At 51.5% G+C, this 25,060-nt stretch overlaps 1 protein-coding gene across 3 annotated transcripts in view; it reads left to right on the top strand.

The window, feature by feature from the left end:
* IQSEC1 (IQ motif and Sec7 domain ArfGEF 1) overlaps window positions 1-25,060 on the top strand; it is a 274,955-nt gene that overhangs the window by 94,891 nt on the left and 155,004 nt on the right. The window contains exon 1 of one of the 3 annotated variants that reach the window (XM_049766492.1): window positions 20,361-20,845. The exons of the other annotated variants lie outside the window; for them this stretch is intronic. Within the exon in view, the coding sequence (XP_049622449.1) occupies window positions 20,823-20,845 (23 nt within the window). The 5' untranslated portion in view covers window positions 20,361-20,822. Of the gene's footprint in view, window positions 1-20,360; window positions 20,846-25,060 lie in introns of those variants that run through there. 3 annotated transcript variants of the gene reach the window in all.

The raw sequence follows: 25,060 nt of genomic DNA, 5'->3' as shown, positions 1-25,060 counted from the left end.
TTCACAAATCTGGTTCTTTCTTTTTGTTTTGTTTTGTTTTGTTTTGTTTTCAGCTACACCCGGTGACACTCAGGGGTCACTCCTGGCTATGCACTCAGAAATCGCTCCTGGCTTGGGAGGCCATATGAGATGTGAGGGATTGAACTGGGGTCTGTCCTAGGCTAGTGTGCGCAAGGCAGATGTCTTACCACTCTGCGCCACTGCTCTGGCCCTATGCTGGTTCTTTCTTGCCTTTATTTCTTTTTCTATTTCCAATGCTGATTATGGAAACTCAGGACTCCTGCATGGGAAGAATATGCTTTGCCAAAGAGCTATCCCTGTGCCCTTTGATGGTTTGGTTCTTTTATTTTGGGGGTGGGTTTACTCCCAACAATATTTGATGAACTAGGCCAATGGTCCAGCTCTAGGTCTGAAGATGAGATGCTGCTAGGACTCTTCAGTGCTGGGGACTATCAGAGCCACCTCCATGATGCTCAGGAGACATCCAGGCCACACCCAGCATTGTTTAGGTCCTAAACTTTAGAATATTCCAGCCTTTTTACTTATGTGATTTGGGGTTTAGGTCACACTCAGCTTTGCACAGGGTTTAATCCTGGCTGTATATTCAGTATCACTCCTGGTGGGTCTTAGGGGATAAAATGAAGTCTAACCCTGCAGATTAAAACTGGTTCAGCAGCATGCAAGGCAAACATCTTACCCTACTTATACACTATCACCCCAGATCCTATTTTTTTTACACTTTTGGGGGGGGTTGGGGTCACACTCAGCAGTGCTCAGGGGTTACTCCTGGCTCTATGCTCAGAAATCACCCCTGGCAGGCTCGGGGGACCATATGGGATGCCGAGATTCGAACCATCGTCCTTTTGCATGAAAGGCAAATGCTATCTCTTGGGCCTCTTTTTTACACTTTAAAAAAAAGTAATATCTTCATTTAAGCACGTTGATTTACAAACATGTTTGTAGTTTGGTTTCAGTCATAAAACAGAAATACCCCCATATCCAGTGCAACATTCCCACCACCAATGCCCCCATCTCCATTCTCCCCCACCCCCTGCCTGTATTCAAAACAGGCATTCTACTTCTCTCACTCATTAACATTGTCATGATAGTTGTTAATGAAATTATTTCTCTAACTGAACTCACCCCTCTTTGTGTTAAGCTTCATAATGTAGGCTGGTGTTTCCAGCCCTCATCTCTATTGTCTCTGAGCATTATTACAATAATGTCTTTTCTTTTTATTAAAACCCATAGATGAATGAGACTATTCTCTGTCTATATCTTCATATTTTTTACTTTTATGATGAAATATCTATGTTCATATAATTTTCTCTTCTCACCACTTCCTACCGCCCCCTTCAACTGTTTTCTTTGGCTCACAGTATTGTAAAATCTTAGGGACATAACTTACACTTCTGTAAATCTAGGGCTTTGCCACAACTCCAATTAACCAGGTTTTCTCAGCAGCGTGGAGATATCTCACCTTGCCACACCGAAGTCCCTAGAACTGTGTCACTGCCTAAGAAAAACCCTGTTTCCATGGACATTGGGCTCAATTCCATCCCTAATAGTCTTTCCCTCTGACCTCAGAAATCAGACCGTCTTATGAGTAGATCACTCAGATTTTTTGCATGCTTCCAAATCTGCTTTTCCCCCTTGGTTTAGCATCTCTAGAATCTTCCCCATACAGCAAATATCAGAATGCTCATGGGCAGCTGGCAACTATTCTGGGGTATAGACATCTACACCACATTTGGTGATTTCATTCTGCACGTCAGAGTCCTTTGCTTCTGCCATTGGTGCTTGGAGAGCTCAGGACCTGCTTTGGGGCTGTGGGGTCTGCCCCACAAGTGAAGCGCAGGATCTTTGGGATGCTTTGAGGCGCCTCTGTCTCTGGCCTGGTGATGTGTGGCTCTCTGAAACCTATGCTTCTCCCCACATCTCTGTCTGTCCTTGTGAATGGGTGGAAGCATCTTGTGGTCTCCCTAAAGTCCTGTAATCTGAGCATTTTCTTCTGGAGAAACATTCACTCGAGCCCTTGCTTATGTTCCTTTGAATTTGTGGTTTTCTGTTGAGTTTGAGGATTTCTTTAAAGTGACTGGATACTAAACCTTCATCAGGTCTACAGTTTGTAAATATTCTTTTCCAGGTTGGGTCCCAGCAGAGACCCTCGCTCTGCTCTGCTGTTTTCTGTGCCGATGGGAGCTACCTCGTTATCTGACTTTGGTGTCAGAGCCAAGAAACTTGCAAAACTCTGAGCTCTTGAAAGTTTCCCTTGTTTTCTACTAAGATTGTTAGATTTGGGCTGGAGAGATAGTACAATGAGTAAAGGCATTTGCCTTGCATGCCTGAGATTTGGGTTCGATCTCCGGCACCCCATATGGTTTCCTAAGCTCTGACAAATGTGATCCCCGAGTGCAGAGCCAAGAATAAGCCTTGAGCACTGTCGGATGTTTACCAAAAAGTGTCAGGGTCTTTGCTTCCTGTAGAACTTCCTGTGGGCCCTGCACATCTGCAGGCATTGGGGGTATGTGTTTCTCTCAGGATGCAGGTGCCTGGCTCAGTTTAAGAGGGCATCCCATTCCACCTCTTTTGTAGGAAAACCTCCCAACTGGGTATGCTGTAGTGGCCACCAAGGGTAGGACACATTCATCCTAACTAGAGTCTCAAGGTGACAACTCGGAACCCATCATCACGGTTTACTACTGGCCCCATCTGTTCCCTTCATGAGGGGCTCTGTGCCTCACTTTTTTTGGGGGGGAGGGGCCACACCCGGCGGTGCTCAGGGGTGACTCCTGGCTATCTGCTCAGAAATAGTTCCTGGCAGGCACGGGGGACCATATGGGACACCGGGATTCGAACCAACCACCTTAGGTCCTGGATCGGCTGCTTGCAAGGCAAACAACGCTGTGCTATCTCTCCGGGCCCTCTGTGCCTCACTTTTAATAGGTGTCCCATCATCCTGTGTGGCTGCAAGCTCGATACAGCTGCAGGCTGGACAAGTACAAGAACATGAAGTGCAGACACCTGGGGGACTGAAGTATTCAAGCATACTTGGTATGAAAGGGTGGGTTGTGCATTTCGCAATCCCCAGAGAGGGAGAGGGATCCCCAGGCCCCCAATCTGGTAGGACAAGAGACGCAGGTCCAGCAGTAATTCCAAAGCAGGAAATACTCCACACACAGTTGGAAAGGAATAGCCAGAAACTAACACCGCAAGCTGTTCATCCACAAGCCAGTTGCTCCACCGCATGGAACCATGAGCCAAAATGCAGCCGCTCCTCCTGGCTGCCTGGGTAGCCTTTATTGGGATAAACAAAGCTCACCTTCAAGGAAAGGGGGAAAAGCCAGGTGAGGAGGCAATGGGGAAACATCTTTGAACAAGAAAATTAAAAAAACTAATCAGGAGACATCTAATTAGAAGGCAATATGAGGACCAATCCAAAGGCCTCTACCAACACTTGGGGCACTAAATGGAAAGAGGTGGAGGGCTTGGGGGATGTCTAGGTGGGACATATAGGAAAAGACCTGGTCTTCAGGCCCAGTAATGGGCCCATGGTGCCCCCTACAAGGTGGGGGTTCTTTGGAAGAGTAAAGTCTTGCTGTCCTTCACCTCCAGGCTTGAACCCAGAAAGAAAGGGCTAGTGTGGAGGGACCCTAAGGAGGCCCTAGGATGCTCTCACAGGGGCTTCCAGGGACCCCCTCTCTGCCTTCACCCCAGCTAAAAGCCCATTAGACGGGTCCACAGTCTGACCAATGTGATTGAGGGGGAGCACATGTTGGGGAACAGGGAGGTGGGGATGTGTGAAAGGGAGCCCTGGTGTCTTTGAGGCTCTGTCACTGTGGCTGAACCCCTGGGCCTTTCTGGGCCTGCAAAGGAAGGCCTCTTCATGCTCCCTACTGGAATTACAGTGCAGAGAAATCAAGGTATCAAGAAGCTTCTAGAAGGACAACACAGGTACAAGGGCAGCTACAGGGTGGGTGTGTGATCAGAGCCAGCAATGGCCATTGAGACAAGTACAGTTGGCACCCATGAGCATCAGGCATCTTCCATGGGCCCCCCTATGTGTTGTGGTCCTTCTGTGTCTTATGATCCCCATTTTCTTGCCCCAAAGTCACAACTACTGCACTCCAGTATCCTGCCAGCTATTGTCATTCAGGGTTTGGGGTTCTTTGTGGGTGCTCCCAGTCCTACTTCCAGCCCTTAAACTGTCTGCTGTCTGAGCCCAAGTACCTCTCCCTTCCTTAAAGCTCTGGTGTAAACACAGCCAAGCAGTGGTGGTGGGTCCTCTGGGGCCAGAGACTGTGAAGCTGCTTAGGCCTGCCTGTCCTGGGTTCCCCAACCCTGGAGCCAAGGTCCGCAGAGGCTGCCTGCAGAGCTTGACCCTGGGTGCTGCGGTGTGTTGGAAGGGTTTAATTACAGTGCTGGCCGGGAGATGAGATTCTGCCAACACAAATGGGAAGCCAGTGAGGCTATTGATCCTCTTAATGGGAAGCCGATGGTATCGTGGGCAAACAGCTCTGGTCGCACTCAGGGGGCTGTGATCGATGTGGTCCTTCCCGGAACCAGCCAGTCTGGGCGGGTAAAACCAGGGTCAGCACCTTCCTGGCAGACAAGGCAACCAAATTCCCCAGGCCTCAGTTTCCCTGGGAGGCCCAGATGCCTAGGTTGGTGCCAAACCTGGTTGTTCCATGGATTCAGCAGCACTGTCCTAGGCACAGGGGTCCCACCACACTGCAGGTCCATTAGTGATGGAAGGAAAAGAATAGGTTGACCTGGACACAGGCCTAGGCTTCATGTGAGTGACAGGGTCATTGCCATAGCAACTCGTCCCACCCCTGACTTCCCAGCCTGCTCCTAAGATCTGTGCTTGGACCATCTCTGTTGGGCCAGGCAGTCTTGGGTTATCTGTCCTCACTTCTACTTAGCTCGAGTTCGGGGGGCTCGCTCTTGCACCCTCTCTTTCCCTCTGGAGTTCTTTGAACGCAATGAACTTGCACAGACAGTGCTCCCCGAGGCTTTGAAGCAAGTGGGCTGTATGAGTCTGGTATCGATCCAGCACTTGGAGAGTCTGTCTCTAAAGCAGTAAAAGTGAAAGATGGCCCCTCGTTTCCCCTTTTCAGCCACCCTGTCCCTGTTCACCTGGCCCCCTGAACTGAGGGCTCATGCATCAGAGACCCCGCCCTCACAGCTCTGCCTGGGGAGCAGGTGCCCCTCCCTGCAGAGCAGCCGGCAGACCAGACCGTCACAGCTTCTCAGACCTCATGCTCCCACTGTGCCTATTTCCTAGCTTGTCCCCCACTTGCAGTTTTCTCGACCCTGGCTCTGGATGTCACTGGATAAACCTGCACTTGCGGTGCTGGGTGGAGCCCCCCAACCTTCACCCCACTCAGACCCCTGACTTGAAGAGCAAGAACCCACAGCTGCCCAGCCCCTGGCCCTGTGTGGCTGAGGACCCATTTGGGGGTACACCATGGGCATGTTGTGGGCACATACCTGTGTGAGAGTGTGTGTCTCAGAGGTCACATGTGATGCAAGGCAGAGAGGAAGGAGTTGGCCTGTGGAAGGAGTAGATCTGTGGAAGGACACCCCAGTCCTGGTCTGTCCTCTTTAGCACTCTCAACCAGGAGCCTGTGTGCTTGATAAGGGAGGGGTCCATGTGGATTCTGCACCTTGTCGCCTCACTCCTGTTCCCCCAGTCTGTTCTCAGCACCGAACTGGAGGGTCCTTCTCATCCTCTGCCCCCTCTGGGATAAACATGACCGTTTATCTCACATCTTTCTCTCCAGTCTCTCTCACCTCTCTGTCCAGCCGCCCTGCAGTGCAGTAGGCATTCTCACTGCCACAAGGCCTTTGCATGTGCAGTCACCAGGCTGGGCACCACCTCCTGTATGGAGGCCTGCTCTGTGGGACAGAGAACTGGCAGGGATAACGTGTCTCAGGGCAGAAAGAGCCTTCCTAACACCCAAAGTTGCCTGGGTTGGGGGCATGGGGATGGTTTCCCTAAAACTCTCCCAGGAGGGTCCTTGCTCAGTGGCTTCATGCCTACACACATGGATTGGAGTGACTAGGCCACCTGGTTCCCCAGGACATGAGATCAGGGGGTTCCAGAGGGCCCCTGATGCAAGACAGAGGGGTTACTTACAGGGAAGCCCCTCCTGCTTGCTCCCTTTGCATGTGCCTCACCTTGCAAACTTGAGATGCCACACTGGACTCCCCCTGCTGCCCATGGTGTTACCTCAAGGGCAGGTGTAAGACAGACTAGTCTGGCTGGCAATCCCTGAGGGAGCTAACAGCCCCCTGGGTCTGCAGCAATGGTCACCTTTGCAGACACAGCTTCCTGACTTGCCTTAGACATTCAACTGAGGGATTGACGTGAAATTGACATGAAATCGATGTGAAATGGACATGAAATTGATGTGGACCTGACATGGAAATGATGTGAAATCGACATGAAATTATGAAGTGGACTTGTCATGAAAATGACATGAAGTTGATGTGGACCTGACTTGAAATTGACATAAAATCTACGACATGAAATTGACACGGACTTGCCATGAAGTCGATGTGAAATTGACATGAACTTAACATGGGTTTGGCATAAAAATCGAGGTGAAATTGACATGGACTTGGCATGTAATTGACATGGACTTCTCATGACATTGATGTGGACTTGACATGAGAAATGACATGAACTTGCCATGAAATCGACATGAAATTAACATGGGCGTGCCATGATTTTGAGGTGAAATTGACGTGGACTTGACATGAAATTGAGGTGGACTTGACATGAAAAAATGACATGAAATTGATGTGGACATGACATGAAATTGACAACCGTAAAAAAAAAAAAGGGGGGGGAAAGGATTGACGTGAAATTGATGTGAAGTTGACATGAAATTGCCAACCATGAAATTGACATGAAACTGATGTGGACTTGCCATGAAAGTGACATGAAACTGACGTGGACTTGACATGCTCTTGACATGAAATTGACATGCTCTCCAGGCTCCTCTTCATGATCTCTGTGTGATTCCAGGACAGCCCAGTGGTCACTACCGTGGCTCTCAGACTTCCCATCTTCTAGAGACTTCTGCTGCCTCCCATGTGCACACACCTGCAACCATGGGGCCACTGGGTGTGGCTGCACCTCTCCCAGGCCCAGGCATCCATTGGTCCATCCCTCTGTCCATCCTATTCGTCTACCTGTCAACATCTATTTCATGGTTTTTATTAGTCTCTTTATTGACTGAAGGACATTTGCACAATTGGGTCCCCACCTCTCGCCCTGCTTGTCCATCTTGCTCAAGGTCTGAGACCTTATCTTGGACTCTGTCTTGTCCTCAGTGCCCAGAAAGGGGCTGTTGGTGGGAGCTACCCCTGTTCATGGGACGAAAATGACAGTCTGGGATGCCCGCACCCCCAACCAAGTCCAGACCAGAACAGCACGGGCCAGGTAGATGTTGGCAGTACGCTGGCCAACTACCTAGAGCTATTTCTGCTGTGTCTTGACCCCTACCTATCAGCCCAGCTCCCTGTGGGGGTCTGAAGTGGCTGAGGGCCCCCATGCCTGGGCCTCGCCTGCCTGTGGGGACAGATGGTTCCTCCCGTGAGACTGGAAGCTGCTTGTGAATTAAAGGGCCGCAAAGAAGGTGCCAGCTCCAACCTTCCCCCAGTGACAAATGGCTGATAATTAATGTTGGGCCTGCGCCTTATTAATCAATTTAAAGTTGAGTGCACAGCCAGAAGCGATTCCAAGAAAAAAAAATGTTCAGCCCCACATCCTCCCCATTCTTACTCATCAATCACCAATTTTGCAAGCAGCTTATTAAAATCTGAAGAAAACTGTGGCTGGAGAAATGAAAGGCCCCTGGGATGGTTTATCGGGGTTCTGCAGCCGGGATTCGGGGAGGGAGCAGGAGAGCGGGCTGGGAGCCTGAGGGCCAAGCCCATCTCACGGAGGGCAAGCCTGAGGTTCTTGCAGGTCAGGGGGCCATCCAGAAAAAGTCAACACGACCCAGGAGCATGGCCAGGAACTAGGACCCCAGGGCTAGGATCTGGACTTTGGGGAGGAGGGGTGTCAACGAATCCAGCTCTTAGTACAGGGCTGAGTGGGCAGAAGGCACTGGAGTCAGTACATATATGAGTGTTTAACTGTACATGCATAGGGGGCATTGCGCATGTGAGAGAGAGAGAGAGAGAGAGAGAGAGAGAGAGAGAGAGAGAGAGAGAGAGAGAGTGTGTGTGTGTGTGTGTGTGTGTGTGTGTGTTGACTTGTGGTTGAGCCCATCTGGATTCCAACACAGCTCTCCTCCTAACCTTATGTGTATGGGGGTGTGGTGAGAGGGTCACCTTCTCTTTGGGACTCCCAGGTGCCCAATGCCAGGAAGGGGTCAGACCCACTCCAGCTGTGCAAAGATGAAGGAAGGACGTGTTTGAGGACAGGGAAGACTGGACTGGAGCACTCAGATGTGCTGCTTCTGTGCCTCCCTGTGGCAATGAAGATGGCCTTTGGTTGTGGAACCAGGCCAAGTGGCCCCTGGGTTGACGCTCTTTCAAAGCTGAATCTGTTCCTGCTGTTACCTCTGGAAGGGTGTCCCCTGCCCAGAAACTCTTACGCATCTTTCAAAACCCCTGCCCAAAGCACCTCCTTGGGAGTTACTTCCCAGATCAGCTTCTTAGCTTCTGTGCTCTAAAAATACTTCTTGCAAGAGGCCAAGTTCCCTGCTGGGTGGGCCTGGGTTCTATGTGTTTGTTTTTACTACAGGGATGCCCTGACTTTTTATTTTCTGTGAAGTAAGATAGTTTTTGTTGACAATTTCTTAGATGTGAAGGGAGATAGAGAAAAGTCCATGTTTCAGACAAGACACGGACTTCTCCAGAGTGGAAATAGGCAGCAGAGAAACATTGAGAAAAGCAAGTGAGATCTGGATTTAAGGAAGCATACAGACTTCGGATTATTTGGGGCTGTACCAATCGGCAGACGCTGTACCGGCTGACTCTGTACTCAGGGATCATTCCTTTTGGGACCCAGGAGATCAGTAGGGATCTAGGATTGATCCCATGTCAACCGCGTGCAAGGTAAGTGCCCTATTTGCTATGCTGTCATTCCAGGCCCTGAAACCATAACGTTGGAAGAGAAAGCAAAGGGTTTAATGGACATTCTTGTCACTCTGACTGCCAACCTGCATGGCTTAGTCTATCCTTACTAGCCCTGACCTCCAAGAGTTCCCCAAAATCCAGTGTCTGGGGCACTGGGGTCTTGCCTAACTCTTCCACCCACTGCCTAGCTCAGGCTTGGTTCCCTCACTGGCTGATTAGAAAAGGAGCTGAAGGCTGAGCCCCCCATGGGTGAGCAGACCCGGGTGAGGCCATTTTTTTTGGGGACTCCATTCTCTGCCTCTGCTAAGCCCCGGTCACAGGTATGGCTTCTGAGATGGAGACCCAGGTCTACAGAAATCAGAGCTGAGCCAGAGAGACAGCATGGAGATAGGGCATTTGCCTTGCATGCAGAAGGATGGTGGTTCGAATCCTGGCATCCCATATGGTCCCCCCGAGCCTGCCAGGAGTGATTTCTGAGCATAGAGCTAGGAGTAACCCCTGAGCGCTGCCGGGTGTGACCCAAACCCCCCAAATCAGGGCTGAGTTGATGATGTACTTATGCATCAAGAGACAATAGTGAATGAAGGAGGGACTATGGGATGCTCCCTAGCACCCTCCCTCAGGCCCCCTACTCCTCTCAGGGCAACTGGCTCAGTACTTGGGTGTGGAACCCTAAGAATGAAACCTGCCTGCTTGTCTCTGCACCCAAGATGGTTCCCCACCCAAGATGTTCCTGCTCTGTTGCTGCCCCTCCTGCCCACTGCCCCACCTTCCTCCCCCAGCTCTGAAGCCACAGCTGCGGACCCCTCCCGCTCGCCTGCCAATCAGACCCCATTGTCCCGCGCATCTGGCGCTTCTGCAAATTGCCAGGGAAAGGCTCGCTCAGCATCCTTGTGCTAGACGCCAGCCCCATTCACCGTGCAGCTTCCCACAAGGCGGGTGATTGCGTCCCTCCCCTACCCAGTCCTACCAAGTAAGCGAGCGAGCAAGCCAGAGAGTGGGGCTTGGCATGGCGGAAGCAGTCCCAGATGGTCAGGCAGGAAATGGATTTGGCCTCCCGGAAGGCTAGATCTGCTCCTTCCAGGCGGGCGAGTCCCTCCAAGCAGGGTGGTGATCCTCCATATCATGTAAACAGAAAGACTGAGGCCATCCCTGATATGGGTCAGGGCCTCATAGACCCCAAGCAAGGGACTGACTATTGTTGCTTTGTTGCTGTTGGGTGCTTAACCTGGTAGTCACCTGGGGCTTCACAAAGGGTGAGGACACGCCCAAGGGCCAGGATCTCCTCTTGGCACCCCGCAGGTCCTTTGGGATGCAGACAGAAACCAGGAAGCTCTGGGTTCATTGTGTCCATTGTAGAGCCCCCAAATCACACTCATGCTATGGCGACCATGATATTGCTGCTGTCTACCTTCCCTTCCCTCTCTCCTGATCTCCAGTTTGAGTCCCGAGCTGTCAGGCACTCTGTCCCAGCCCAGCATGGTGAGTGCAAGTCTCATGGATAAGTGTCCTGGGGGTGTTCCTGAACCCACATGGATGGGTCCCTAGCGACATATATTCAATGTGTGTGTGTGTGTGTGTGTGTGTGTGTGTGTGTGTGTGTGTGTGATGCCAGTGATCCACATTCCACTTCCGTTGGCACCTCATGGAAAATGGGGCGAGGGGGGCAGTGCACCCATGTAGCAGATGAAGGGCCTTGGGACTGGGACCACCGGAGCAGGCCCCTCTCTGAGACCTTGCCTTTTCCCTTGGCAGTTGGGTTTGGGGGATTGTGTTGTGAGCACCAGAGGGAGGGAGAGGACCAGGAATCGTGACCCTTTAGGGTGGTAGAGTGAGGGAGAAGGTTCTGTAGGTGGGGCGCCCTGCCAACAGGACTCTGGGCCTTCACTGGGCACTTGGGTTTGGGATCTGCCCAGGACCTTTCTCAGGACTTTGTAGCAGCCACGTGCTGCCCTCTGCTGGTATATTTGGGCATTGCAACCAGTGACACTGGCCCAAACCCAGGCCTGATCTCCCCTGGAGACCTCATGGGAAGCTAGAAGGGTCCCCAACTCCTTGTCCTGCTGCTACCTGGCCTGGCTGGAGCTCTCTAAAGAATCAGGGCGCACCTTCCTTTGGAATCTGTTGGTCTTGGATGTTCCTGCAGAGAAGAGTTTCTCTTAGCTTCCTTCTGGTTGTCAGCCCCTGAGCTGCTGTGACCTCAAAACTGCCATGCCTGGGTCACGCACCCCTCCTTACTCTGCTCCTGGCTGGGCCCCTCCAGGTCTGCCCAACAGCACCATCTGGCCCTACTCAAGCTGAAGTCTTTCTTAGGAGATTCCCCACATGTGTCTCTATTTGCTTTGGTTTTTTCCTTTGTTTGTGTTTTTTGGAGGGCACACCCAGTGATGCTCAGGGGTTACTCCTGGCTATGTGCTTAGAAATCACTCCTGGCTATGGGATGCTGGGATTTGAACCACCATTAATTCTGAATCGACTGCATGCAAGGCAAACGCCCTACCGTTGTGTTACCGCTCTTGGCCCCTTGCTTTGGTTTTTGTTTGGGACATGCTGGTGGTGCTCAGGGCTTTCTCCTGGCTCCTCACTCAGGAATCACTCCTGGTGGACCCTATGGGATGCCAACAGTTGAATCTTGGTTGGCCACTTGCAAAGCAAATGCTCTACCCACGATACTATCACTCCGGTCCACCAGTTTGCTTTTACAGTAGAACCGCAGGCCTGGCATCGCAGAAATGAGTAAGTCGTTTTTTCCATCTCCACACTCCTCCTGTGAGGACCTGCTGTGTGCAGGTACAGTCCCAAGACTCCTGTCAATACATTAGAGCTCTGCAGCATAGATTCTACATGGTTCTGGGGGTAGAGGGTGCACAATCAGTATTGCTCAGGGTTTACTCCTAGCTCTGTGCTCAGATGTCACTTCTGGAGGGACTCAAAGAACTCGATGGGATGCCGGGGGTTGAATCTAGATTGTTCATGTGTAAAGCAGCCAAAGTAGCACAAAGCAGGCATTTTTCTTACCCACTGTTCTATCACTCCTGATTCTGCACTTCCTTCCTTCCTTCTTCCTTTCTTCATTTCCTACTTCCCTCTTCCCTCCCTTCCCCTTACAAGACTTCCTTTCTTTTTCCCTTCTTTTTTTCCTACCTCCCTTGCTCCCTCCTTCCCTCTTTTTCTTCTTTACTCCCTCCCTCTCTCCACTCTTGTCTCTTTTTCTTTCTCTCTCTCTTTCTTTCTCCCTTCCTTTCTTTCTTTTTTGACCACACTCAACAATGTTCAGAGATTACTCCTGGCTCTGTGCTCAGAAATTACTCCTGATGATGCTCAGAATACCATATCAGGTTCCAGAGATCAAGTCTTGGTCAGCTACATGCAAGACCAGTGCCTTCCTTGCTATGCTATCCTTCTGACTCGTTTCCGTCTTTTTGTTTGTTTGTTTGTTTTGTTGGTTGGTTGGTTTTGGTTTGGGGACCACACTCAGCAGCACTCAGGGGTTGCTCTTGGCTCTGCACTCAGAAATTGCTCATGGCAGGCTTGGGGGCCCACATGGGATGCCAGGGATCGAACCAGGATCTGTCCGGGTCAGCCAACTGCAAGGCAAATGCCCTATCACTGTGCTATCGCTCTGGCTTCTGACCCGTTTTGTCTTTGAAGGCTCTTCCCTGTTATAATAACTGTGGCATCTGCCCATGACTCTTTACAGACACAGTGACTCCATCTTGGACTCGAAGCCCTCTGGTTTATCCAGCTCAGCTGTCTGCAGGTCACCCCAGACACATTTCCTAATGCTTAGGTACCAGAGCAGCAGTGAGGGCCCCAGGATTCACCGCGACATCATATTTAGTGTTTTGAGACCCTGATGAGCTGTTTGCCCATGTGGCTGGCCAAGATGCATTCTCTACAGCCCATTTCATACTGTGCCTCAGCGTGGTAGAATTCTAACTCAAATCCCTCCCCTGAGTAGCCTAGATTAGCATCGTCTCAAATGCTTGCAACGTTGCATGTCCTCTCTTGCACTTTCTTCCCACCTGCCTGTCTTCCAGAAGAAAGGCTTTTTGTGGTCTTTGCTTATTTTGTTATTTGTTTATAGTAAAAAAAAAAAAGCCAACCCCTCTCCTAACAGAAGAAAATTGTCAGAGAGCCACAAAGAGGAGGGTGAAGAGGGGCAGCAGGCAAGACTTTCCTTCCAAACCAGAGGTTCCCAAAATGATTCCACCTGTCTCTTCCTTTCTAAAAATAAAAATACCCCTCAGTGTCCCAAGTCCCTCTGGAAACCTACTTTCTGTTTTTTGGAGGAAGTGAAGGTGGGAGGGGGCACACCCAGAGGCTCTCAGGGCCCCTCCCAACTCAGTGCTCACTCAACTACATGCTGTGCTGGTGATCAAACTGCAGTTGGCTGACGTGTGATGCAGAGGAAGCGAACCTAAAGCAATGGAGTAGGGCAGAAGTGAGAGAGAAAAGAAGAGGGCAGGAAGAGACTGGGGCTGGGGGTGAAGGAGAAAGAAGCAGGTAGACTGGGAGGAGGAGCGAGAGAGGAAGGGGAAGGGCAGGTGGGGAAGTTGGGGTGAGGGAGGAAGGGGAAAAGCAGGTAGATGAGGAGTAAGAAGACCCCAGAGTGCAGGTGTGGGACCGCACGGCTCTCTGGTGAGGTGGGGTCCAGGATAGAGGCCAGGTTCATGTCAAGGTCCATGGATGAATGACATGTATATGGCTGGTCTGCAAGTATTCAGGAAGTTGAATGAAGCTGCCAGGCAATGGAAAGAGGCCCAGGGGCAGAAGGAAGGGTAGGTGTCCCAACTGACATGGCAGCATGGACACTCAGAGCCAGGATTGCAGTACCTGTGACCTCCTGTTTCCTGATTCTTGCCCTCCACCCAGTGAGCACCCACAGAGCTCAGAGCCGCCAACAGGGAGCACAAATGTCTCCTCACAGAGGCTCATCCATGTGGAAAATGCAAAAGCATTACATGCAAAGGCCACTAGTTGGCTCTTGGCACAATGGAACCCAATCCCTGGATCACATAGGACCCAGCCCCTGGCCCAGCTGTTGCCCACCCTACATCCCACCCTGGGACCTAGCCCATGGCCCAGTCTGTGGCCCAGGCTACAGTGGTGGGTTTGGGGGTACCTAAGGCGCCTTCCCCAGAAGGCTTCTCCCACTCTACAGATGGGGACACTGAGGCTCCAGCCCTGCTCCCCACACAAAAGCCTATTCCCAGAGTGTGGCTTGGGAAGCTCCTCCCAACAGCTGGGAGACTTTCCGGATGCCAATATTCCATCTGGTCCATTAACCCACCTCGCAGCTAATAAGCTAGAATCAGGAGACTATTATTAGTGTGGCTGCAAGAGTAATTGCTTGCTGGAGGTCTCCTTGAAGGGTGTTTTTTTTTGGGTGGGGTTTGTTACAGTCACCAAAAGGTAAGGTGAGGAAATAACAGGAGAACCGGGGTGTTCCTACACATCTGGCTGGGAGTCTGGGGTATGACCTGAGGGCACTCTATGCTTCCAGATGTGTGCCTTTATTAGTCATCTGCTGTGTGCCTGCGGCTGCCATCATGATATGGAGGGACCTGCTTCGGGGGGCTCCACATTTTCTCTTTTACCCCCTCACCAATCTTGTGTGTGTGTGTGTGTGTATATGTGTGTGTGTGTGTGTGTGTGTATAATGATATTTTGAGTTTGGACATACTTGTGTAGTTTGGACTCTTGGCCTCAAATTTGCCAGGCAAAGACTTGAAGCCACTGATCTCTCTTCTAGGCCCCAGCCTTTTCTTAGTGGATGGCTTCTTAGATGGCTCAAAAGAAAACCAGACAGAGCCAGACCAATAGCAGAGCCAAATTGGGTTTGATCCTCGGCATCCCTTATGGTCCCTTGAGCACCGCCAGGAGAAATTTCTGAGTGCAGAGCCAGGAGCAAGCCCTGAGTACATCCAGGGGTGGTCCCAAAACAAAAACAAACGAACAAGCCAGAGTGTCACACAACAGTACATGAAGTGAAGTGGGCACCTAGGGAAAGGGGTGTCTTACAGTGTTAGAAAGATGGGCCATAAGCCAAGCTTAGCAGGGAGATGGTAGGGTGGCCTCAGAGCTAAGTGGGAGCCCAGTGGCCCAGACAGACAGGTACAGGGGCAAAGGTCAACCTACGTGGGCTAATTCTGAGAACCCAAAAGCAACCAGAATTTGATGAGGGGAGAAGGTCTGAATGTGATGGGGGAGAATGGTGGGGTGGTACTGATGGGGTAGGTTCTCTGCCAGGGCAGAGAAGAACCTCCCTTTGTCCCCCAGATCTTGGCTTCCAGCTTCTAGACAGAGACATCTTGAAGTCAGTGTGGGCTAGACTTCCTGGTTTCCTGCTGATCTCCCCCTCAGTCTCGCCCTGAACCTCTCACCTGGCCTACACCCTTAGCCTCCTCACTGCACTTACCCCTACAGACCCTACCCACCAGGCCTATTTTGAATTTGGGGAAGCTAAGAAATGTTTTTTTTTGGGGGGGGGGGTGTTTTGGGCCACACCTGTTTGATGCTCAGGGGTTATTCCTGGCTAAGCGCTCAGAAATTGCCCCTGGCTTGGGGGGACCATATGGGACACCGGGGGATCGAACCTCGGTCCTTCCTTGGCTAGCGCTTGCAAAGCAGACACCTTACCTCTAGCACCACCTCTCCGGCCCCAAGAAATGTTTTCCATTATCGAAGCTGCTCTGAGAAGGGAGTTAGGAGCTGACTTGATAGGATGACCTACGGCCAAGAGAGGAGTCCCTGGCTGCCCTGCTTCCCTTCTGCCTGTGTCCCCCACATCAGCTTGGGATTTCTGAGCCAAGGCACCCTGAATCTGTGTTTGCAGGAACTATTCCTCCAGCAGCACTGTCAAACCACAGTTCCTAGACCAAACTGCCCTGTCATGCTTGAGGACAAGATGGAGAGGTTGGCTTGTGGGCTGTTCATTGGAAGGGGGTGGGGCACACCCATTGGTGCTCAGGACTTGCTCCCGGCTCTGCTGCACTCAAGGATCACTCCCAGTGGTGTTCAGGGGATGCTAAGAGATGTTGAGGTTTGAAACCAGATTGGCTGTCTGCAAGGCAAGCGCCTTCCCTGCTGTCCTGCACTTTGACCCCCGGAACATTGGTTTCAAGTAGAAATGAGAGCTCAGGCAAGCAAGCAGTTCAATGACAGAACATTTGACTGGCATGTATGAGACCCTGGTTTTGATACACTCATACAAACACATGTAAGAATTAGTTTACACTTCAAGAAGAAAAGCATACCATAGAAGAGGTAAGATGCGGGGTCGGAGAGATGGCATGGAGGTAGTGCTTTTGCCTTGCATGCAGAAGGACAGTGGTTTGAGTCCAGGCATCCCATATGGTCCCCTGTGCCTGCCAGGAGCGATTTCTGAACATAGAGCCAGGAGTAACCCCTGAGCGCTGCCAGGTGTGACCCCCCCAAAAAATACAGAAGAGGTGATTCGGGTACTCCAATTATGCTGGTACATTTTTTCAGGCTTCGGGTCACTCCAGCCTTAGCCCAACTGCCTCACTCAGCATTCAGCAAATTCCAGCCTTTGACCATTCAGAAAATTGGCCCTACTCAGCGACAGCCACAGCCACACCAGAAATTCCCTGTTTCATTCATGTAGGCTTCCTGGCCTCTCTACAGGGAGACTTCAGCCCTGTTACATAGATAAAGAAGGCCATAGGTGACATAAGGTCCTTCTACAAGTCACAGCACTAGTGGCAAACTTTACTCCATCTCTACCACTGGGCATATAGCTTGATACAAAGGTGCGGCCATAATAGCACAGCAGAGAGGGCACTTGCCTTACACGAGAGACCTGGTGATGCCACTACCAGGGGTAAGAGTGCTGAGTGAGGAACCTGGGGTCAGCCCTGAGCATGTGGTCCAAACATGAGACAGAGAGAAAGAGAGAGAAAGAAAGAAAGAAAGAAAGAAAGAAAGAAAGAAAGAAGAAAGAAAGAAAGAAAGAAAGAAAGAAAGAAAGAAAGAAAGAAAGAAAGAAAGAAAGAAAGAAAGAAAGAAAGAAAGAAAGAGAGAAAGAAAGAAAGAGAGAAAGAGAAAGAGAGAGAGACAGAAGGAGAGAGAGAGACAGTAAAGAAAGGAAGGTCCGAGAGAAAGAAAGAAGAGAAAGAAAGAGAGAGAGAAAGAGAGAAAGAAAGAGAGAAGAAAGAGAAGAAAGAAGAAAGAAAGAAAGATAGAAAGAAAGAAAGAAAAGAAAGAAAGAAAGAAAGGAAAGAAAGAGAAGAAAGAAAGAAGAAAGAAAAAGAAAGAAAGAAAGAAAGAAAGAAAGAAAGAAGAAAGAAAGAAAAGGAAAGAAAGAAAAGAAAGAAAGAAAGAAAGAAAGAAATGAAAGAGAAAGAAAGAAAGAAAAGAAAGAAAGAAAGAAAGAAAGAAAGAAAGAGAAAGTTGTAGACACTCAAGGGGAAGAAAAACAAGGGTCCCCTGGTGTCCAGCTCTGCCCTGATCCATGTAGGCTCTCTCAGATAGCTGACCCTTCTGTGTTTGCACTTCCCCTTATTTCAGGGAGCACTTTCCCAAACTCAGGGTGGAAGCACAGAAAGGCAGGAGAACTGCTTTGCATCCTGACTTCTTCCCTCTAGTCTAGGGGAACAGGCCTCAGAGCCCCAGTTCTGCAGAACCCCTTCCACAGCTGGGGTTCCCCACCTATTCTTCCTGCTCTAAGCCCAGTGCAGAAGCTTCTGCCAGGAAGACTGCAGATGTAGGCGGGGATGGGTCTCCACACATCACTGTCCCCTCCAGCCACCTGGCAGCGAGAGGACATTTCCAGGTGATAAGCCAGATACCACTGTCTGGCTACAGGCCATTTTTTCCTAGCGATTTGAATATCTTAATAGTATTTAATGCACCTGATGGGGAAAGATTCAACATTCCCCCCCCCCAACTGCCAGAATTCACTGTTGGCTGCTGTATCTGCATTTGAGGGGGCAGAGAGTTTCAGCAGCCTAAGGGATCCCTCCCACCTCCAAAAGTTGCAGCCTACACCAGGAATAAGAAAAACCTGTGACTAGGGAACTCTGTCGAAAGCATGCGCTTACAAGATTCCCCAATTTCGGGTCCCTGGCATGCTGACAAGGGGTACAGAGTTGGGAAATTTGTTATCTCTATCATTGATTTTGGGGCCATACTTTGCAGTGCTCAAAGGGTTATTCCTGGCTCCATGCTCAGAGTAACTCTTTGCAGTGTTCCAGGAACCACATGGTTCAGGGGAGTGCCAGATCGGGGTGCCTTGTGCAAGACAATTGCCTGAACCCTACATACCATCTCTCTAGCACCTGTGTGTGTGTGTGTGTGTGTGTGTGTGTGTGTGTTTAACTGCTTTTCATTCCTGATAATACAAAGCCATTAGGTGGTCACAGTTTCTGTTCTCTATAGGCTTTTGCTTGTAACTAGACCTGGGGAACATTCTAGAAAGGTGAACATCAAACAAATGACACCACTTTCCTCTGCACAGTGAGATCTGGTATATTCTATTTAGGGGTAAACCAGAGCACCACCAATGTGGCCCAACTGAGGTTTCTGGAAGCATCATGCCGTTCTTGTCCCTTTACCCCATTACCTTGTTGCATCCGAACAAGACCCCAAAAGAAAGGGACCTCCGATCCCACCTCTACCACTCACTGCTGTACAGACTCATGCAAGTTGCTCACCCTTTCTGAGCTCTGTTTCTTCACTGCAAAGTCAAGAATGAAACTCGAGGTCTCAGCATCCTTCCATCCCCCAAATCCAATGGATCAACCATAAGCTAGGTTGGTGAACTCAGAGTTCATTTACTTATATGTCATAGAGCTTATAGTGTACTGAACATGATGCATGTAGAACTTACATATAATGATTATCATGTATGTGAATTGGACTGGGGTCCTGAGTTGCTGACGAGGGAATAGACCTGAGAGTTGGGCTTTGGATAAGAAAAGTGATGTCAGGGGCCGGGCGGTGGCGCTGGAGGTAAGGTGCATGCCTTGCCTGCGCTAGCCTAGGACGAACTGTGGTTCGATCCCCCGGCTCCCATATGGTCCCCCAAGAAGCCAGGAGCAACTTCTGAGCGCATAGCCAGGAGTAACCCCTGAGCGTCACAGGGTGTGGCCCAAAAACCAAAAAAAAAAAAAAAAAAAAAAAAAAAAGAAAAGTGATGTCATTCTGCAGGAAGTGACTCCAGGAAAGGTTTCCCATTGTTCACCTCAACCTCCTCATCTCACCTCTAGTCCCCCAAGCTGCTGCTCTTTCCCTCTAGGCTTTGACATTTATCTCCCTCTACCTGAGATTGCTGCCCACACACACACATCTTCCAATGTTTAATGTTTTTTGCATTTTTGTTTTATTTTGGGTCACACCCGGTGGCGCTCAGGTGTTACTCCTGGCTCTACACTCAGAAGTTACTCCTGGCAGGCATGGAGGACCATATGGGATGCCGAGATTCGAACCACCTTCCTTTTGCATGCAAGGCAAATGCCCTACTTCCATGCTATCTCTCTGGCCCCATGCCTTCCAGTGTTTACCTCCCCTTTCTGTTTTGTTTTAATCCCTTCTCTTATTGCCAGGCAAAAAAAATCACCACCTGTGCTTTGACTCCCTCCTGACCCCCTTAGAATGGAAATACTGAGGACAGTCGCTTTTCCTGATTCACCTTTTGCCTTACCTGGCTCCTAAAGGTTGCTTGCAGGTGTTTTTGTTGATCGATAGATGACTGGATGAAAGCATGCATGATGGAAGATGGATGAATGAGCAAGTGCATACGTGGGTGAGTGAGGATGGGTGGATGGATGGATGGATGGATGGATGGATGGATGGACGGACGGACGGACACCACAGCTAGATCCAAAGTTCTCCCACCTCCAGTGCAATTCCTTTCAGAGCTATCCATATGACTAATAATGTCTCCATCTCCCCAGCTGCTGTGAACGCTAAGCACCCGTGACAGCCGCTAGGACCCCCCAGTTTACAGTGACACCCATCAAGGGCTCCCCTAAGAGAAACCAGCGGCTTGCTCGAGGTCTCCCAGCCTGAAAGAGGCAGAGCCGGCTTGGAAGCCAGTCCAGTCTGAGACCAGGGTGCCAGCCTGAGCCCTGGGCAGCAGGCAAAGGAGCCACCCAGGAAAGCAGCGTCATTGTGCATTTTAGCAATAGATTTCCAGGTTTGGAGCTCGAGCCAGCAAGGAGCGGACCTGGCTGCAATGCCCTCGCACCAGCATCGCATCCAGGCAGTCAGTCGGTCGCATGAGTGACTTTGCAGCTAGGGCGCCTGATGCTGCCGTTGCCATGGTGACAAGCGCCTAGGCGATTGGTCCAGCACGGCCGCACTACGTTGCTCCCGGTGCATCCTGCATCCGTCCCTCCTCCGGATGCTGCGAGAGCAAAGCGGGCTCAGACACCCTCCCACCCAGCCTGTCCCCTCCTCCTCCCCCGCCCCGACACCCCTGATTTGCAGGCGGGGATCACAGGTAGCAGCAAGTCGCCCAACCAGGCGACCATGGTGACTCTCCGGCTCCTAGGTTTAGAATTGGGGTGAGCCCTGCGTGACCCCAGACACCCTCAGAGCCCACCACCTGCTCCCACCCAGCCTCCCTCGAGGAGTTTTTGCCACCCTCAGGAATGTGACTGGCTCCCCGATTGCGTTTCCTCTCCTTCCACTTGTCTCTGGAGCATCCTCCGTGTCCCCGAGCCTTGCCACAGAGGGAGAGAGCGCAGCTCCGCAGGATGGCTTGCCGAAGACGTTATTTGTGAGTAGAGGGTGTCAGGGGATGATGCCTGGCACCCCAGACTAGAGGGACCCCCCCTCAACTGAGCTTGGAGCCCAACGAAGGGGCTGCCTAAGGGAGGGGTGGTGGCCGTGCAGGTGACTTGCAAGGAGCTGGCAGCATCGAGAGGTGTTTATGGTTGTTGACTGCAAGTAAAGGCTGTTCTGGAGGTGTCCCCTGAACTGTGAAATGGTCCTCCTTGAGAGCAGACCCCCCACCACATAATTCATAGGCTCCTCAGATCTGCAGCTGTGGTTTGGAATTTGGGCATCACCCGTAGGACGTCTCGGGAAATAATGTCTGTTGGGCCCTGGGTTCTCTGATGAAAGCCAGGGAGGGGACAGGATTCTGTGCTAACCCTGTGGACAGGTGACTGTCCAGCTCCTGCACCCCATCCTGTGGCCCACAGGGGGCCACGTGTCCCCCAGGCCAACAGTGAACGCCTGTCTGCTGGGCTCTGCGCCAGGGTAGAGGCTGTCAGAGTGAGCACGGCCGGTGACATCACAGGCCCTGGTATTTATGGAAACCGAAGCCGGTGCCCGCCTTGCCAGCTTCCTGGGAGCTTGGCACCCAAAGGCAGCTCTTGGGGCTCTGCAATTTCTTGGATAATGCCCCCGGACTCTCCCACTTCATGACCCCCTCTGGGACCCCTCCACTTCCCAATCGGGGTGATTTGGACCCAGTGCTAGCCTCTGCAATGGCCTCAGACCTTGTGAAGCCTTAGAGAGCAGAGCCCAAATCTGGAGGGCTGGGCTTTGCCTCTGGAGAACCCAGGGGCACTGCAGGGGGCCTATGACAAGGGAGCCAGAGCTAGGCAGCTCTGCTGCTCTCCTCTAGGATCACGCAGCCCTTTGCTCTCAGCCCGAGACAGAGAGGGAGGTGGCCCGTGTCGGGATGCTGTCACTTCTCTGGATGAAAAGCCCACAGGTTGGTTTGTTGATGGCACGAGCATGAGGCGTTCTCACACCCTGTGACAGGGCCCGGCTGTATTTTTGGAAACAAATAGTAAAGCATTTCCTGACTTGGAGCTTCCGCCACTGTGGCTGGGAATAGGTGCTCCCTGGGGCCCACTGCTTCTTGTCACACCATATCCTAGACCCGGGAGCCTGAGGCAGAGCAAGTCTCCTCTTGGGGCTGTTCTGTCCCTAGAGAGGGGAGCCATCGGCAGCCTGAGACTGTCTCCCCATCTGCATGGGGCCATCAGCAGCGCTTGTACTGCGTCATGGATTCCCAGCCACCGCCCCGGCCCAGCAGATACCAGGTTCCTGTTATCGAGATGGGGAAACCGAGGCTTGGAATGTTTCCTATGAACCTGGGAGGCTGTGAGTCCCAGAGTGAGGGTGTCATGGCACGCTGTGCACTTGAATCACTGGAGAAATCTGAACGTTCATGCCCAAGTACCAGCATCCCAGGTCTGCTTTGGGGATCAAGGTGGGGTGCAGTTTGGCTTTCCTGGTGCTGCTACCTGGCAGTGGGGAAGTTCTTGGGGCAGTGATCTGACCCAGAACAAGTTGTCATGCAAAGCCCACTGGTGCCTCCCTGTGCCTGGGACTCCAACATGCATTTTATTTTTTTTTTTATTTTTTTAGTTTGGGGACCACACCTGGCATTGCTCAGGGCTTACTTCTGACTCTACACTCAGGAATTACTACTCCTGGCCTTATGGGATGCTGGGGGTCAAACCTGGGTAGGCAGCATGCTAGGCAAATGCCCTGCCCATTGTGCTATGGCTCGGGCCCCCAAGACCTTCATTTTTAGCACATGACCTCCAACCCAGGAGAGTAGCCCAACGGTTCACACCTCTCTTTCACACTCCACTATAGAGATGATGGAAGGCTAAGCTCTGTGACTCCCACTCTTGGGGTCTCCAGCTCTCACTTGGTCTCTGCAATGTGGCTTCTTCACCCCATACTGACAGCAGACCAACAGACCCCAGAGATTGCCAAAAGATAGTGGAGGGGTGCCCTTGTTTTATGGATGGCTTCGAGGCCCAGAGAAGCCCTTGCTTGGACAGTGGCTACTTGGAAAGATTGTTTTCTACCCATTCACTCATAACCCCAAGACAGGGCTTATCTAGCCCCTGCAGCAACCCTCTCATTTTCCCAAGATTTGTCCATGGAGGGGCCCTGGGAGTGAATTCTTTCTGGTGTGTCTCCACACTCAGAGGTGCCATACATAGCAGGAAGCCATGCCGTGTAACTGTGGATCCTCTGTATGTCTCGTAGCCTCATGGACCCCATGTCATTAGTGGATTGTCTTATTTGTTCCCCCGAATCCCCTGTAGTCTTGGGGGGTGATGGGAAGGGGCTCTAAGATAACATCTTAGAATCTAGACTCTGTCCTACTCTGGGGAAGGAGGGTGGGTCACAACCCTGGTGGCCTAGAGAACAAGGACAGTGACATGGAGCAGATCATTAATGAAAAGGGGAATCACAGGTCTCAGAAATCAGTTCCTTAATCAAACTCGCTAACAACCAGGGTCATTACTGACAGCTTAATTAATGGCATTTTAATTAAACTCAGCCCCTGTCAGCTGCCATCTCACTTCCTATGCTAAATGCTGATAGCTCCGTCACTTCCTGTCGCTGGGGCAACCGAGCTTCACTATGGGGGTTTGCACCTGGGTCGACACTGCCTCCCCAGCCCAATACCTCCATTCATTCACTTGCCTGGAGTCCCTGCATCATTCACCCCAGAGCTCCTGTATCCCTCTCCCCCAAATCTCCCATCTGTATCCCAGAGCCTCATCTAAGCAGCTCCCACAATGGCACTTCCTCTTGTTTCCTCTGGCTTCTATGTCACTTCATTAGCCTTTTCTGGGAATCTGACTCCAGGACCTTGGACAGCGCCAGGCCTCTATCTGTGTACCCCAGAGTAATGCAAGTCTGTCTATCTTAGGCTGCCCACAGGCACAGACAGGATGCAGCCATGGACCATAGGCAGGAGGTAGCCCATGGCAGGGAAGTTGCTGCACCTCACAGCATGTTGGGAATAGGGTTTGTCAGATTCCAGGTGGTTTCCTGGCACCCACGCATTTGACCTTCACGGTGACCCTGGAATTGGCTCTGTGACTGGTCTCTCAAACCTGGAGGTCCAGGCCCAAAGCTATTGATCTGGGCCCGGAGAGATAGCACAGCGGTGTTTGCCTTGCAAGCAGCCGATCCAGGACCAAAGGTGGTTGGTTCAAATCCCGGTGTCCCATATGGTCCCCCGTGCCTGCCAGGAGCTATTTCTGAGCAGACAGCCAGGAGTAACCCCTGAGCATCGCCGGGTGTGGCCCAAAAACCAAAAAAAAAAAAAAAAAAAGCTATTGATCTGGAAGCTTTGCTACCTGTTGAGACAGAAGGGTACAGCCTAAGTCCAAGTGTCAGGTAGAAGGAGGAAGGGTGAGACAGGATGCCAGGGGGACGGGTAGCAAGCTCTGGGTACCAGAGGGTCCTGCTTAGTGATGAGTGCTGTGGTAGGGCGGCCACACAGGTTCACAGCCTCTCCCCACTGCAAGGCACATGGGTCCCCACAGAGGCCCTGATCCAGGCCTGGGATCTCCACAGACTGTGCCTCCTCCCTGTGAGGCCAGCAGGGGTGCCTGGTCACAGAGGACTCGCTACTCTGTCTGGACCTCTGGTGGTGCCTTAGTGAAGGCCAGTCGGGGCCAGGACCAGTGTGGTGGGTCTCTGCTTGGTCCCCATTTCCAGTGTCCCCAGCCCTGTGCTAGTAGGCATATGGGATTATCTAGTGCTGCCCCGAGGTCAGAGTATTTGTCACTGTAGCCCAGGAGGCATCACAACTGGTAACGAGTGTCCACTTGTCAAGTATCCACTCCCCGCCCCATGCCATGAGGACTGAATGACAGCCCCCGGCTCATTCATTCAGTGTCTTCTGCTCTCTCCTCCCACTCAATCACTCCACTTTGGTCCTTGAGGCCCACACCCTCTCCAGAGACAGAATCTCCTACCTCCTCCCTTACCATTTGTCCCTGCCTTGCTGTGTGAGCCTGGGCACATCCCTTGCCCTCTCTGGGCTTGTGGCAGAAACTGAAGTTTGGACATTGACACTATTTCCCACTCCTCAAGCCTGACTTCGGCCACCATGAACCTGCATCACTCTCTCTGGTTATCTGTGTCTCTGTGCTGGGCCCCAACACCCTTACTCCCTCCCCAGAGCCCTGCCCATGCAGGGGTTTACCATTACAAGAGG

This window comes from Suncus etruscus, chromosome 20 (assembly GCF_024139225.1).
Source record: "Suncus etruscus isolate mSunEtr1 chromosome 20, mSunEtr1.pri.cur, whole genome shotgun sequence".
In the NCBI taxonomy this organism is placed as follows: Eukaryota; Metazoa; Chordata; class Mammalia; order Eulipotyphla; family Soricidae; genus Suncus; species Suncus etruscus.
This window is presented reverse-complemented; position numbering and strand designations above follow the sequence as displayed.